The sequence below is a fragment of the Anomaloglossus baeobatrachus genome, chromosome 2 (assembly GCF_048569485.1).
Source record: "Anomaloglossus baeobatrachus isolate aAnoBae1 chromosome 2, aAnoBae1.hap1, whole genome shotgun sequence".
Taxonomy (NCBI): Eukaryota; Metazoa; Chordata; class Amphibia; order Anura; family Aromobatidae; genus Anomaloglossus; species Anomaloglossus baeobatrachus.
In genome coordinates, this window is record NC_134354.1 from 537888241 (window position 1) to 537905836 (window position 17596).

General features: G+C 36.2%; 1 protein-coding gene across 2 annotated transcripts in view; it reads left to right on the forward strand.

The window, feature by feature from the left end:
• Positions 1 to 15792, forward strand: part of LOC142290358 (short stature homeobox protein) — a 34581-nt gene extending 18789 nt beyond the window's left edge. For both annotated transcript variants that reach the window (XM_075334324.1, XM_075334325.1), the window contains exon 5: positions 13692 to 15792. In XM_075334324.1, the coding sequence (XP_075190439.1) occupies positions 13692 to 13937 (246 nt within the window). In that variant the 3' untranslated portion in view covers positions 13938 to 15792. The remainder of the gene's footprint in view (positions 1 to 13691) is intronic.
• Positions 15793 to 17596: the final 1804 nt, after the last annotated feature.

Consider the following 17596-nt stretch of genomic DNA (forward strand, 5'->3'; position numbering starts at 1 on the left):
ACAAGCTCCCAATTCATCTCTATGAGAGCCAGAATGAGGCCAGAACGAGGCTATCATAGAGTTGAAACACTGGAGTATGCCGGCGGGTCACAAATTACTGGAGAACGACCGGAGCTGCGGCAATATAAGATGAAGCCACCAGAAGGGGAGTATAAGATAAGGGTAGAGACTTAGATTTTAAGCACTACTCCGGCTGTGCAATTAAAAATAAAAAAAATATACTGGTGGCAAAATGATGCTGGTGGCTCTATGCTGGTGGCAAAATGATTTTCAATTTCCTATGAACACAGTTCACCTTTCAGCAGTTTTTGGCAGAGTTTTTGTAGTCGATATCCAGGTGTGAACTGAAAATGATTGTGTAAATAGCCAAAAAAATGAGGAAAAAAAATGTTTAAAAGAATTGTATGTTAATTTATGAGGAAAAAATACTATTTGTATTTTTGTCTTTAATAATTGATTTTATTATAAGATATTTTCCAAATAAATTGGTATATCAAATTTCTCTCTCTAGCTACTGCTAAATGGATAAATACTGCAAGGCTTTGCACAATACAATCTAGTCTTTATAAGAGACTGTTGGCCACCAAACGTCATATTGACAAAACTGATGTTTGTATGGAAAAAGTGGCAAGCATACATGTGGTTACTGGACAGATGTCCAAAACAAATGTTTTCAATCAAACTCATTTTTCTTTGGCCATTTCAACTAGATTTTATGGTAGAAAATGTAGACAAACATGAGCACCTTATGACAAATTTACACTGTGCCACACTCAACCGTAGAAGAGGCTGCAAACATATTTCATTTTCACTGTTAGTGATGAAATATAGTCTCCTAATGGTCTGAATATATTAATGATATAGGTGAGCCAGGAAAAAGATAACATTAATTTGTATAAATGTAAAGTTCCTGTTAAAGTTGGCGGCTACATTTTGTGGCAATTTATTCAAAACACTGGCCAAGTTTTACACATTTTACTGGATTTTTATACATCCAACACATTTAATTATTGTTTTAATCAAATAAAATGTACAAAGATGTTTTGTACACACTTAAAGCCTACCTGAAGTTTAGATTTTTTTTTACATTTTTCAAATCGCTGCGGAATGAAATTATTTTTTTTATTGCCGAGAAAAAAAGTTAGTTGCCGAGAAAAAAAGAGTTTCATATGTACATTCCACCAATTAAACAGGCAAAAACAAGGTGATAAAAATTACACATTTCAAATCTGAAGCAGAAAAAGTGACATACAATTGAACAGCAGTGCACAAAAAAAGTAATCCTCAAAAAGAAATCCAGCAGTTCTAAAAAAAATATTAAGTTTTATTTCTTCAGGTTAATATATAGAGTAAAAAAAAAGACGCAACAAATAGCGCTTTAGGCATTTTAAGGCTCTTAATAATCGCAAAAAATGAACAATGGGATAGTTTGTGGTGGCAACCCCCCATCTATTAAATTGTTTACATTGGGAGAAACTTAATGGATATATGCTTAGGTCTTGTCATAAAGATATGTATGATCATGACTAAACTGTTCATGAGAGAATCCTCCTCTTGTTCTTTCACTGTGCCTGGTACTGCATCTTTGCCCCATCCTTTCGAACTGCAATTCACAGCAACAAGATTTACAGAAGGGAGTAGAACAGAGTCTGGAAAAATGAAAAGGCCCACTATGATTCAATTTTTTCGTGGTGTAGTTTTTTTCTATGGCAGTTTTTTTGATTACTCATTTGAATTAAGATGCATTCTCTTCGATTGGAGGAAAGAAAATTCCTACATCAGCATAGAAGAGGGTTCTTCACGGTAAGAGCAGTGCGGCTCTGGAACTCTCTTCCTGAGGAAGTGGTGATGGCCAACTCACTGAATGAATTTAAGAGAGGAATGGATGCTTTTCTTGATAGCAAAAGTATAGAAGGTTATAAATAGCATAATCTTACAGGTAGATAGAAGAGCGACCAAGATTATTAGAGGAATGGGTGGGCTGCAACACCAAGACAGGTTATTAAACTAGGGGTTATTTAGTTTGGAAAAACAAAGGCTTAGGGGGGATCTAATCACAATGTATAAACATATGAGGGGACAGTACAGAGACCTTTCCAAAGATCTCTTTACACCTAGGCCTGCGACTGGAACACGGGAGCATCTGCTACGTCTCGAGGAAAGAAGGTTTAATCATAACCACAGACGAGGATTCTTTACTGTACGAGCAGTGAGACTATGGAACTCTCTACCGCATGATGTTGTAATGAGTGATTCACTACTAACATTTAAGCAGAGCCTGGATGCCTTTCTTGAAAAATATAATATTACCAGTTATGTATATTAGATTTTATGACAGGGTGTTGATCCAAGGAACTAGTCTGATTGCCGTATGTGGAGTCAGGAAGGAATTTTTTTCCCCATTGGAGCTTATTTGACACATTGGTTCTTTTTTACCTTCCTCTGGATCAACATGTTAGGCTACGGGTTGAACTAGATGGACTTAGAGTCTCCCTTCAACCTTAAAAACTATGAAACTATGAAACTACAGAAATTAAGGAGGCATTAACTCTCTTCTTTGCTTAATTTTTTTGTACTGTAATTGGGGGAGATGAGGAGGAGCGCTAAGCAATTTTTTTTATGTCAATCTGAAAACAATTACTTTTTCTTTCTATTATGGTAACTTTATGAGGACATGTATTTTTTGGGATGGGTTGTGTTTTTAATAACACCATTTAAGGGTGTATATAATTGATTTTATTATTTATGTATTCATTTATTTTTTCAATTTTTTTCATGAAAGAAAGGCCAAAACAAATACAAAAACAAAAAACAGTAATTCGGCTAAGGTTTTTATTTGCAGTAAAAATATCAAAATATCTTTATTCTACAAGTTGGGGTAATATTGTACTTGCATTTGTTTTTACTTTTTAGCACATGGTTTATGTAAAAAACCCCCCCAAAAACAGCATTTGCAGCAATCTAAGTGCCAGAATATTTTAATTTTTACCATAGGTTTAGTTTTGCAAGGACTTAGATTTATCTGGATTTTTTTTTTAAAACAAAATATTTTTTTAATGTAAAAAAAGCCACAAACCCTTTTTAAAAGAATAAAAATATTAATCACATTTGTAATCACTAGTTAAAGCAGTGATCCTTTGTATACTTTATCAGAATATTTAAAATATACCAAATCTTTATTGACTTTTATTGTTACATTGACAGTTACCAATATCAGACCTGAAGGACTTTATTTTTACTATGGTTGCTAGTATAGCTGATTACAATCATGTTGCTGATGGGCAAACAGAGGGAATCCTCTGCACTTGTAAAACATTTTACATGCCATGGTTATGATTGACTGTGGCGTCTAAGGGATTAAACTACCAAGGATGGCGCTATATCTGATATTGGCACTTACAACAGCTGTGGCCATGGTCACACAGACACAGTGACTATAGTCAAGTAACCAGAGCACCATAATATTGCATTGCTGGTCCTCTTAGGCCATGTGTACTTGTTAAGTATTTGATGAGTTCTTTACCTCAGTATTTGAAAGCCAAAACCAGGAGTGGAACAATCAGAGGGAAAGTACAATAGAAACAGGGGCATGACTTCTGCACTTTTTACCCACACTTGGTTCGGTTTGAGGTAAAAAACTCATCAAATACTCAATGTATGCACGTGGCCTTAGAAGTCCTTTCTGCATCATACTATTCCAGCTGTTGTCATTTTGGATTAACACCCCATTCAGAAATGGACTAATGAATTCTAGACCACCATTATTTATTGTCCAACAGGAGTTGTCTGACTATTGTTTTTTTTCTTTTTCTCAACTGACTAAAGGATGAAAGGCGTGCTTAGTAACAATTGTAACAACATTTTTTTTTAAATGTATGGCCTTATTGTTGACATTTTAGGATTATTAAACAAATTAGTTGGAGCATTAAAGCACTACAACTATTGTACACATTAGCAACAAATTGCCACAGATATTAAATGTTAATGCAAATATGTCATAAGGGCAAATTTCAAAATGTTACAATCACTTGAATGATAACAATAATTGATATATTTTAAAAATCAATTTCTATCATTGTGATAAAAAATACTTCCATAATTGCAAAAACAAAATAAAAACACAAACAATACAAAAACAAAACAAGATAAGTCATACCATTTGCCATGTGGCCACTAGATTTAGTGAAAATTATGTTAGAAAAAATATAATGAAATAAATTTCAATAGTGTGCTCATTAAAAACATTTACTGTTATGAATTTGAAACATTACCCTACTTATTATTCATGAGTACATAAATAAATGCTTATGTGTTCTCTGTCGAACCAAGAAATGCTTCACTGGCATTCTGCGCTTATACTTATGAGTAAAGTCGCCCCCTACGAAATCTTCTTCACGTGTACTTTACATGTAATATCAATATAAATGCCATAAATACAAGTCATACTAAAGAATTACAGAAATGGAATAATAGATTTGTGTCATCACAACATTACTCTGGGAATGTAAAATCGGACTATAGGTTTATACCTTAAGTTATACGGTTCAATAAAATTCCTTTACTAACATAAGAATAAAAAAGTTCAAAGCTCAATCCTTCTGATAGGGCATAGTTTTCAGTCCTGTCTATCTTCTATATGATTATGAGAAAATAGAATTCTAAAAAAAAATTCCCATGTAGTAGAAAAAATGAATCCATGGCTATCTATATTATCACTAGTAATAATAGTAATTATAAAATGTTAACATGTATTAGCATTGTTTAATGACGAACATCAATAAAATAACACCTATGAAACTAAGCAGCCAAAAGTGAGTTATATAAGTTAAAAAAATGGGCTTAATGAATAGTATTTATATTTATTTACAATAAATAAAACACGTCAATATACAGAGTATTAAAATAAAATATTTCAACCTTTAATTAATGTTATACTCTGATTAAGTTAAAAAACTCTTAAAACATATCAAGCTGTAAGATTCGATTATTGTCAATTAGGCCTATTACAATTCTGCAAAATCTGAGAGGTTTATGTAGCTCAAATCTGAAAATAAAAATACAAATACAAAGCTAGATTAATTTAAAATTTAAGAATTTAAATCCAAAGAATATATTCCTTTCTGTTAAGAAAGCAGTTGTTAAATAAATATTTATTTACAGCTATACAAATATAAAAGAAGTAAATATCTGTTTATTATTTTAAGGAAAAAAAATGAAAGAAAATTTTATGCAAAAGTCAATTTTATACTTTTTATTTTTTTTTTAGTCTTTACAATTTTAAATGCGTAACAAATTCAATTGTATTACTAAAGAGAAAAAGTACAAAGTAAAGCATGGAGATAAAATTGATTGTTAAAAAGTCAGCAATATCTCTCATGATGCACTTTTTTTTTAAATTACGTATGATACTTTTTTTTACATCTTTTATACACACTACATGTAGTTATTGTCAAGATGGTATTAGTTTATTTGACTGCAACCAGAAAAGAGATTTTTTAATTCCTTTCCAAAATGTTGCTTTAGTTTTTTTAGAATTGGAATGCAACACAGATTAACAAGCCCAAAGTGAGTGTGTTAATATATTAAAATTTTGAGCCTTTAAATTACAGTTTCTGAAACTGTAGTGATTCACATATATGCTCATTGGGTGATTTTCTAAGTAATTTTTCAGTAAGAAACTATTTAATTGAAGCACACACTTTGGATGAAAATAAGCCAATGTTTCATAATCAATCAATTAATCAATTAATTAATTAATTGACTTTTAAGTTACTCAAGTAATTGATGAGAAACAATGTGGATTAATGAGCCTCTAAGAAATAATTAACTGGACACATAATCACTTCTGGATAACTTGGCAGGTTGTAGGCCTCATTGCCACCTTCTATGTGATATGAAGTGTGAAAAAGATTCTACTTCAAAATCTGGACATCGACTTGCACGGAAGTGTTGGTATATTAATGTACAGTATTAAAGGTGATTCATGGTCTATAACAGATTTTGTACGGGTACATAAAATTTTCTAATGATACAGCTTTTTTCCCACCTTAGTCCATTTAACGGGTAAGGTAAAAAAACAACTACAACATCACAGCAGCTATACTTACATTGGTAAAAAAAGAACATGAATAGTTAGGGAACAAATGAGACTCTTCAACTGCTAATTTGAAACAGCAGATGGATATCCTATAACTTATATAACTTACCTATATTATATTGAGGAAGAGAAAATAAATGAAAATAAAAAAAGAATATATATATATATATATATATATATATATATATATATATATATATATATATATACTATATGTCTCATAACAAAATTATTTACATACAAAAAGAAACCTATACAAAATATCTGAAAATAGCCTTTTTAAAATTTTGTCAAGTAATTCATAAAATATTAACTTTATTAAAGTTAGACTTTCAGTTTTTACTCTCATAAATTGTATATTTAAACAAAACAGAAAACGATGAATATTTTATGAATTTAACAGTGAATATATATAATTTTTTGCACCATGGAATGATAAGAACAGAGTACTTGTGGTTTGTAATATCAGTTCATAAAAGCAAATGTGTACATATATTAAACTCGTAAAAAAAATAAATAAGTTATAAATATATATATGCATATATTTATATTTACAGATCTTACAAGTTTAATTATAGAGTTGAACAAGTAAGGAAAAATAATTAAAGAACTAAAGCGATTACACAAAACACATGAATACATAAACTGTCTGCATATACTCATAAACTATTGTAAAATTATGCAAATTTTACTTTTTATGCTGCTCTTAATTTTAAAAATTAGTGTGACATTTTTGATCTTGGAACACTGATAACTATTATTATTATTATTTATTATTATAGCGCCATCAATTCCATGGCGCTTTACATGTGAAAGGGGTATACATAATAGGGACAAGTACAATAATCATAAACAGTACAAGATACAGACAGGTACAGGAGGATAGAGGTCCCTGCCTGCGAAGGCTCACAGTCTACAAGGGATAGGTGAGGATACAGTAGGTGAGGGTACTATAAACTATGTATGTGGAATGTAGTCCAACATTGCAGCTCATAATGTTAACTCCTGAAATGTTTGGACTGAAATATTTTTTTTACTGCAGTTTTACAGTTTAGAGTCTCAAATAGCATAAATGAAGAAGTAGGGTAGTAAGGGAAGGTAAAATAAGACTTTAAATGTTTTATTTGTTACGTGTCCCCTATTCATGCCTTTTTTTTATAAGTACAGAAAACCCTTTTCTGAAGTGTTAATAAAATGCTGCTGTGAAAGTATAGGAACATATATCAAATTTCCGGGTTGTAGAATGTGAACAAACTCGGCACCACACATATGGAAAATGTTCCCGTTATAGGCTATTAAGATTTTTTAATTTGATTAGGTTGTTCCTCACTGTGGCCTTTGATTTAAAGATTTTCAGCTTTTATCATGCAATTTTAACAGATGATTATGCAGTTTGTGTACTTTTTCTATGGCTCATAAGATATTTTCAGAAAAATAACTTTTTTATTTAATATTTGGCACATTAGTTTTATGGCTTTATAATTCATAATACATAATATATTTCATAATTTGCTTTAAGTATTCCAATGAAAAATCATGCTAGAAATCAGCTATGAATTTAGAAACTTTAGAATGTGTAAAAAAAAAAAGTAAAAAATATTACATATAGTGTAGAGGTTTGCAGTAAATACGTTAGCTGAATAACTATACTCTGGAAGCTCCTTCATAATAAAGCTCATTTGCTGTATATATGGAACAATTGCATGATAATTCTCATTAGAAATTAAATAATTTTTTACTTTAATCATTCTGCCTTTGCTCCGTGGTATGCCGCTAATAGCAGGGCCTGTGGAAGGTGAGGTGTTGGGGAGCCTGCCCACCCAGTATTACAAGCAACAGTATCTGTATTACTAAGATGCAGATACAATTGAATACAATGGTGATGAATGGAGCCTCAGTCCACACATTTAAAGAGCAATGCATAAGGTGAATGGGACAAGGGGATTGTTATTATTGTATTAGTCAATATTTGAAGGTGGCTATAATGGCATCCTACTATGTGTGTGGGAGACACTGGGTGTCATACTGTGTGGGGGACTATAGAGGCATCATACTGTGGTGGGGGACACTGGTATCTTACAGTCTATGTGGGAAAACTGTGGGGGGCACAATATTGTGGGGGTGTAATGTAGATCACTGTGGAGTCTTCTAATGTGTAGGGACATCCTACTTTGTTAGTGATATTGTGACAATATCATACCGTGTTGGGCCTCTGTGGGAAAATTATACTTTTCTGGAGCCACTGGGGTGTCATCATATTGTGTGTGTATATGGGGCATGTTTGTTTGTATCACACTCTATGGGGGTCATCAAGGGGGTATGGTAGTGGATGAGAACACTAAGTGGATTCAATGGGGGCAAAATTACTGTGCAAGTGCTTCAATATATGTCCCTCTCATTGTTTTTAAAAGTTTGGCGGTATGCCCTTCTATGTGCCATGAATTAAATATTATTTTGTAAGGATGAGGGACAAGGGCCCAATGAGAACTTTTGTTATAAGCTCAATGATTTCTATGTATACCCCAACCCTTGTTGTTATATACAATCCACGCTCCGTACATTGACCTCCTTGTGAGTCTGTGATCTACTTGTTTTTATATACAGGAGAGTCATAGTTTGAACCATTGATAAGACACAACTTATGGTTCAGACAACCTCAGGCTCATGGAAGACACTAGATAAATTATAGTCATGGATTACATATCTGTCCCAATAGAGATGATCTAAAACGCAGCCAGTCAGCAATATCTAGTGAATATAGGGAGCATGTAATAATCCACTGTAGATACTGACTTACATATTTTTAACTTTTGACTGGCTTGTGAATTGCTTTAAACATTATACTTAAACATACAAATTGTCTCTCCAGTAAAGGAGACAAACTCTAGCACAGCGCCACCTATTGGAAGTAGCGATCCTAAAAGTCACAAGTGGATTTTCGACAATCCTTTGCAATATGACTCAGGATATATAAGCCAGATCAGAATCCCAATTTGCAGACACGGTGTTTCGGGGTGCTTGCCCCTCGTCAGTGCAAAGTATGGGGGTGTCTGATCTGGCTCATGAGAAAGCTATGTGGGGACCACGGGGGAACACTATTCTCCTTAAGGAGACTTTGCAAGCCAGTCTGGCTGCCAGGTAAGGGGACTTATAGCTGCAATGCCCCTAAAATTCCACGGGGGAACACTATTCTCCTTAAGGAGACTTTGCAAGCCAGTCTGGCTGCCAGGTAAGGGGACTTATAGCTGCAATGCCCCTCTGGGAAATATTCAAATTGTCTCTCCAGTAAAGGAGACAAACTCTAGCACAGCGCCACCTATTGGAAGTAGCGATCCTAAAAGTCACAAGTGGATTTTCGACAATCCTTTGCAATATGACTCAGGATATATAAGCCAGATCAGAATCCCAATTTGCAGACACGGTGTTTCGGGGTGCTTGCCCCTCGTCAGTGCAAAGTATGGGGGTGTCTGATCTGGCTCATGAGAAAGCTATGTGGGGACCACGGGGGAACACTATTCTCCTTAAGGAGACTTTGCAAGCCAGTCTGGCTGCCAGGTAAGGGGACTTATAGCTGCAATGCCCCTAAAATTCCACGGGGGAACACTATTCTCCTTAAGGAGACTTTGCAAGCCAGTCTGGCTGCCAGGTAAGGGGACTTATAGCTGCAATGCCCCTCTGGGAAATATTCAAATTGTCTCTCCAGTAAAGGAGACAAACTCTAGCACAGCGCCACCTATTGGAAGTAGCGATCCTAAAAGTCACAAGTGGATTTTCGACAATCCTTTGCAATATGACTCAGGATATATAAGCCAGATCAGAATCCCAATTTGCAGACACGGTGTTTCGGGGTGCTTGCCCCTCGTCAGTGCAAAGTATGGGGGTGTCTGATCTGGCTCATGAGAAAGCTATGTGGGGACCACGGGGGAACACTATTCTCCTTAAGGAGACTTTGCAAGCCAGTCTGGCTGCCAGGTAAGGGGACTTATAGCTGCAATGCCCCTAAAATTCCACGGGGGAACACTATTCTCCTTAAGGAGACTTTGCAAGCCAGTCTGGCTGCCAGGTAAGGGGACTTATAGCTGCAATGCCCCTCTGGGAAATATTCAAATTGTCTCTCCAGTAAAGGAGACAAACTCTAGCACAGCGCCACCTATTGGAAGTAGCGATCCTAAAAGTCACAAGTGGATTTTCGACAATCCTTTGCAATATGACTCAGGATATATAAGCCAGATCAGAATCCCAATTTGCAGACACGGTGTTTCGGGGTGCTTGCCCCTCGTCAGTGCAAAGTATGGGGGTGTCTGATCTGGCTCATGAGAAAGCTATGTGGGGACCACGGGGGAACACTATTCTCCTTAAGGAGACTTTGCAAGCCAGTCTGGCTGCCAGGTAAGGGGACTTATAGCTGCAATGCCCCTAAAATTCCACGGGGGAACACTATTCTCCTTAAGGAGACTTTGCAAGCCAGTCTGGCTGCCAGGTAAGGGGACTTATAGCTGCAATGCCCCTCTGGGAAATATTCAAATTGTCTCTCCAGTAAAGGAGACAAACTCTAGCACAGCGCCACCTATTGGAAGTAGCGATCCTAAAAGTCACAAGTGGATTTTCGACAATCCTTTGCAATATGACTCAGGATATATAAGCCAGATCAGAATCCCAATTTGCAGACACGGTGTTTCGGGGTGCTTGCCCCTCGTCAGTGCAAAGTATGGGGGTGTCTGATCTGGCTCATGAGAAAGCTATGTGGGGACCACGGGGGAACACTATTCTCCTTAAGGAGACTTTGCAAGCCAGTCTGGCTGCCAGGTAAGGGGACTTATAGCTGCAATGCCCCTAAAATTCCACGGGGGAACACTATTCTCCTTAAGGAGACTTTGCAAGCCAGTCTGGCTGCCAGGTAAGGGGACTTATAGCTGCAATGCCCCTCTGGGAAATATTCAAATTGTCTCTCCAGTAAAGGAGACAAACTCTAGCACAGCGCCACCTATTGGAAGTAGCGATCCTAAAAGTCACAAGTGGATTTTCGACAATCCTTTGCAATATGACTCAGGATATATAAGCCAGATCAGAATACTTAAACATAAGCATTGTAATTACAGGGGCTGTACGGGAGAAAAGAAAAATTCCCAGGGGGCTTGAATTTTTTTAAAAATCACAAACTAACTGATACTCACCTACTCAGCCCCATCTGGATCCATTGGCCTTTCCAAGGTCGGTATCGGCACAGAAAGTGAAAACATCACTGTTTCACCCGCTGCACCTATAATTGGCTGCAAAGGTTATGTGACTTTGAACAGTGGACATTGAATTAACATTTTTTGGTGTCTAATGGAAAAAGAGTCTAATGTCTTATTAAAATGGTGCGGATTTATCAAAGCTTATGAAAGGAAAATTTGGAGTAATTTCTAATCACGACTAATTAAATTACATCTTCTATTTTTCCAAAGAACTTTCAGAAAAGGAAATGCTCCATTTTTGAGTAATATTCTCCTTTGTGTAGAAGATATATATTTTGTAACTTATCCACTCAATTTTTTCATCTTATGACTTGATTAATGCCCAATTATATATTTTACTTTTGAATTCTTTTATTATTAATTTACCCAAGTATATATGTTTTATTATCACAAGGCAAGAGTTTTCATGTTCTGAAGATTAATCACAAAATAATGTAAGCATCCAAGCATATGTTTTCCCCTATATGGGGAAAACCTTTTCATATTCTGAAGTTAGCATGTGTAAGGGTATGTGCACACGTCAAGTATTTCTACATCTCTTAAGAGGGAAAAAAAGCAGTGGCAAAATGGCACTTTTTAATTTTTTTTTGGCTTAGAATTTTCTCTCATTTCTGGCATTGTGATGTGTGATAAAGCTGCACGTTTTAGAATGAAGGAAAAGTCAAGCTCACCGTTAATATTATCAGGCGGTCATAGGAGTACGGAGATGCTCCACCTGGAACATGTACGATAATTCAAAAGAACTCCAGCTTCACAAACTTGTGCTTTCCATTATTCATTAAAATTCTTCCAATAACAGCATTGCCCAAATTTCAGTAGTTAATTATCTATGCATTTTGGAGGTTGCAGAATCCTTAATCATGACTAAGGATGCTGCGACATCTGAAACGCGTGGATAATTTCCGTTTTTTTTTTGGCTTTATAAGATGCACCTGATTATAAGACACCCCCCCAAATTTGGTGAAGGAAAAGAGAATTTGTTTTATAATGTTAAATGGGGTCCATCTTATAATGCCAGTGTCCGTCTAACAAATCATATAGGGTATATGTCCCTCATAGACCCCATCATAAAATTAGCCCCCTTTAATCTGGATATGGCCCCCTTATATTGAATATAGCCCCCTTGTGCTGGGACACGTCCCCCTGTGCTGCCCATGGCCCCTATAGATGGCCCACCTTCCCTGTGTTTGATATGGCCCCCATACTGCTGCTCATGGCCACTATAAATGGCACATCTCCCCTATGTTTGATATGGCCCCCATACTGCTGCCCATGGCCACTATAGATGGCACATCTCCCCTGTGTTTGATATGCCCCCCATACTGCTGCCCATAATAAAATAAAACACTCTTTCCTTACCTTCTCAGCGCTGTAATCCCTGTGTCTCCCTCCGTGGGGTTGAGCTCCAGCCTCCTCCACTTCCTGGTTCTTGCTGCCGGTCATGTGATCGGCACAGCAGAGTGATATCATCTCTGCATGCCTTATCACAGACAGCAGCAGCAGGAGACCGGGAGATCAGCGCTGGAGGTAAGTGAAGCTTTTTTTATTTTACTATGGGCAGCAGTATGGGGGCCATATCTAACACAAGGGGGATCATGTGCGATCAAAGGGAGCACAGGCACATATAATATACCCCGCTGCCCCAGCCCATCAGCGCAATGCGGTTTCAGCACCACGCTGTTGGACAGCGGCTGTGCATATTATTTGAGCGGGAGCAGGAGATCTAACGCTGCTGCCCGCAGCTTTCACCTGCCCCCAGCACTGCTCCAGAGCAGACCCTGCAGTATATATATATATGTACACCCCCCGTATATTCGGTTTATAAGACGCACCCCCTACGTTGCCCCAAAACTTGGGGGAACAAAAGTGCGTCTTATAAAGCGAAAAATACAGTAGCTACTGATATATGGGAAATGATGCTATTGGAAGAATTTTAATGAATAAAAAAGAGAACAAGTTTTTGCTGGAGTTCTTTTGAATTATTGAACATTTTAGAATGGCCTTTTAGTGTGGACAGCCTAAGGCACACCTGTGCAATAATCATGCTGTTTAATCGGCTTCTTGATATTCCACTCCTGCAAGGTCAATGGATTATCTCGGCAAATGAGAAGTGTTTACTAGCACACATTTAGAAAAATTTGTCAACAATATTTGAGAGAAAAAGGCCTTTTGTGTACATAGAAAAAGTCTTAGATGTTTCAGTTCAGCTCATTAAAAATGGGAGCAAACACAAAAGTGTTGTGTTTATATTTTTGCTCTGTGTGTTTCCATATGAATAGCTATGTCCATAATTTGCCTGATGTTTTATCTTATAGTTAGGGTGCATACTGATTTTTCTTACCATATTCTATCCTTAGGTCCAAGCTCAGTTGCAGTTGGAAGGAGTAGCCCATGCACATCCTCATCTTCACCCGCACCTGGCTGCCCACGCACCCTATCTGATGTTCCCTCCTCCACCCTTTGGACTTCCTATTGCATCACTGGCAGAAACTGCATCTGCTGCGGCTGTGGTAGCAGCTGCTGCTAAAAGCAACAGCAAAAACTCTAGCATTGCTGACTTGCGACTCAAAGCCAGAAAACATGCGGAGGCTTTGGGACTCTGACACTATTTGTCATTGATATAATACAAAACTGACTTCCTTGTTTCCCTTTTTCTGCCATTATATGACTCTACAGACACCAAATGTGTTGGTAAATGCTTTGCAAGTATAAAAGAAAAAAAAATGGGCCTGAACCTGCTTCTCCAGAAGATCAACAAGGACTGTGGAGGATTTTTTTTCTCAAATGCGCACTTTGGTTTAGTTCATTGCACATCATGATTTTTTATGATGCTTGCAACCACAATGATTCTGAACCAGTCTGACATCAGGAGTACTTAAGAACATAGCCTTATGTTATTTGGACAAATATGACCACATTTGAAGACGAATCAAAGCTGAGATTTTTTTTTACCCGTGACAACAAAATGAACTTGACAATATTGGCTGCTTTTTTTTTTCTTCTTTTTGCATGTTGCTAAGCAAAAAAACAAACAAGAAAAAAGAAACAAAACAAAAAAATGGAGTGCATATACATAGATCAATATAATATAGATATCATATCATTGGGGCTGGTCTCCATAATGCCAATGCTATTATTCCACTGCCACAAAAATCTTCCAAATTCCCAAACCTATAATGTAGTTTTGGGTAAGAAGAAAAATAAAATTACCATCATTCATATTATAATGTATAGTAGTCCTCTCACTTTCTCACGAAAGCAGGCAGCAATAATATTTTGGAAAGGAATAATATATGTTAAGTACACCATTTATTGGTGCTTTCAATTTACAAAAAATAAAAAAACTGTTTTTTTTTTTTGCTATAATGCATATAGCATACTTTTACAATTTCATAACATCATGTGCTTTGTGCCATTAAGCCGTTATCATGTTTATTAAATCGAATTAAGTAGATTTGGAAATCCCATAAATGCTAATTTATTGGAAAGAAGTTGAAAAAAAGGGGGTCAGAAAATAATATTGAGAAAGAATAAATGCAATTAAGTGCAGTAAAGTGCAATACTGTAAATACTATAGATATAAAGAATGACATCTTCAGATGTTGATAAGTAATTTTGCATTCACCTAGGCCCAGCCTTTTGTGCTTCACTTGGGTGTTGCAGTTCATTTGCCAAATGATTGAATTCCATGGGAATGGATTAAATAATATTGTCTTCTTCCTTGTATAAGGAAAACTGCCATGGTTTAGTCAATGTGCCATATGATGATGATTTCAGCTCAAAAGCTGGCATGGTGGTTTTTATTTCTGTGTTTTTATTTCAATTATGAATTGAATACATCACAGAATAATAGACCATTACTGGAAAAAAAGTGCTGGTTACAGTAAGCATTGCAAGGTATTGATAAAGTTACACAAATACCAAAGTGATTGCTTTTTATTTAATTTAATATAAAGTGTCCAAGAAACATTTCATCCCTATGTCGTGAATTGCCAAGCAAAATACCCAACACTTTTCTCTTATGAATTATAAAAAGAAAAAGAAAAAAAAAATCACCTTTTCTCTTTGATATGTGTATTCCGTACATACCAGACAGGCAAACTATTTTGTTTCTTTGTAAAATATGTAAGTGGATGTTTTATTTATTTTTCTGTTTGAAATTTTATAAATGTATAATATTTTAATTATGTTGAGTGTACATTTTAATATGCTTTGCATTTATTTTTATATGTTGGAAGCCTGTTGCTTTGGCCAATACGTTTCGGGCATTTAGCCAAATCAAAAAGACCTTTTTTTTGTCATTGTTCATGCCCATATAAATGTAGTCCCTTAGATTACTGCTGGATACATTGCCAAGTAGGATTGATCATCTGATGAATTAATCTGATTAAAAGCACACCAATCACCAGGATTTTCCTATATAAATTAAAGCAAGTGCTATACTGGCGCTATCAGGCTAATTCTATACATACCTTTAGCTGTCAGCTAGGATGCATAGGTTTTGAAATACAAGCAAGTAAAGCTAGTAAGATGAACCGTTTTTTGATTGGCAGCAGGTACCGAGCAGCTAATAGCTGGGGTAAAGTTTGATAGTGATTCCCGCCCCCTGCCTGTCCGTCCTCTCATCATTGATTATTTATGCTAATTCCATTACAGAAGTGTTTTGCTAAAGGTTGTGGCTATAAATCATGGTGGCTAAAAGGACCTTGCTGACATCATACTTATGTGAGCAAAAAGGGAGGGGTCTCAGCCAACATAGCCAATACCAGGAAGCAACATTATTTTTCTGTTGGCTGAGGCACTGTCCCTTCTGGTCACATGGTTATGATGTCAGCAAGGTCCTTCTAGCTACCATGAATTATAGCCACAATTTTCTATAATGGAATTAGCATAAACAAAAGGGGAGGAACAACAGGCAGGGGGCAGGAATCAATATCAAACCCCACCTCACCTATTAGCTGCTGTCAATCAAAAAACTGTTCATTTCACAAGCTTTACTTGGTTGTGTTTCAAAACCTATACATTCAAGCTGACCACTAAAGGTATGTATAGAATCAGCCAGATAATGCCAGTATAGCACTGGCTTTAGGTTAAATAGGAAAATCCTGGTTATTGGTGCACTTTAATAAAATGCATATATTATGCCAAATGTCCAGGGCATCATACCATCTAATGCAGTACATTGGGCTGCATAGCAACTTATTGTATGTCTGAATAAACAGACATTTCAGGGATAATAGAAGAATAGCCAGTTTAAAGGTAACTGATCTTAATATCTGTCATTTTTCATCCTTGAACATTTTTTAGCCAATTTTCCATACCAGCATGCTTCTGCACAGATTCACTATTACATGTTACATTCAGTTTCAGAGTGTATTGGTAAATCACATGGTATGAATGAATGTACATCTTGATCAACAAGTGGAATATTAATAAATGTATAAATATTTGCAATCGTGAGATAGCCAATGATTGATACAAAATCTCCAGAAGCCACAAAACTTGAATTAATCAAAGGGCTGAAGTTACTAATGTCTCTTGGCAGAATTTATAGCGGAAAAGCATAAAATGCAGGGCATGGCAGTTGTAATTTACACCATTTCTATGAACCATTTAAGGACTATTTCCATCTAGTAAAGAGATTGCTTATCATGGGACACGCCATCCCTTTATGACTTGGGGGTCCACGTTTTGGGGCACCCACTGTTCCTGCTCCTGTGGAACCCTGAATTTGTAGTCTTTCTCAGCATGGAGGTGCCTGTGGAGAGGAACTGCAACACATCTCCATTGCTTTTGATAAGACTGATAAGATTGCCTTGAGTTCAGGGTAGCTGCGAGCACCGCTTTGTGGAGAGAAATAGGGAAGTGACTGAATAGCTGAATCAAATCTGCTGTCCTGTCATTGTCAATATCCAAGGGGGTCTCAGAGGATGGAAAACACCCTTTAAGGATGCTGGTAAGCTCGCTGAAGTAGAATAGTTTCTATAACTTGAAAAATATTACAGTAATGCAGGAAATATCACATCTGTGTTTAACACCCAGGTAACAGAAATCTAATAAAAATATTTTGCTGTGCATTTTAATGGCAACTTCTTTTTCAGTAAACACTTACACATCATATCAATTGTCTTCTAGCTGTGTATTCAGAATTAGAGTTGAGCAAAATGATTTCCAAGACCCTGATTTAGTGGCACATCAGTTGTCTGTGGCATGCCCTCCCAGAGTACTGCAAACCTCCTACTACCTGCGGCATCCACAGTGT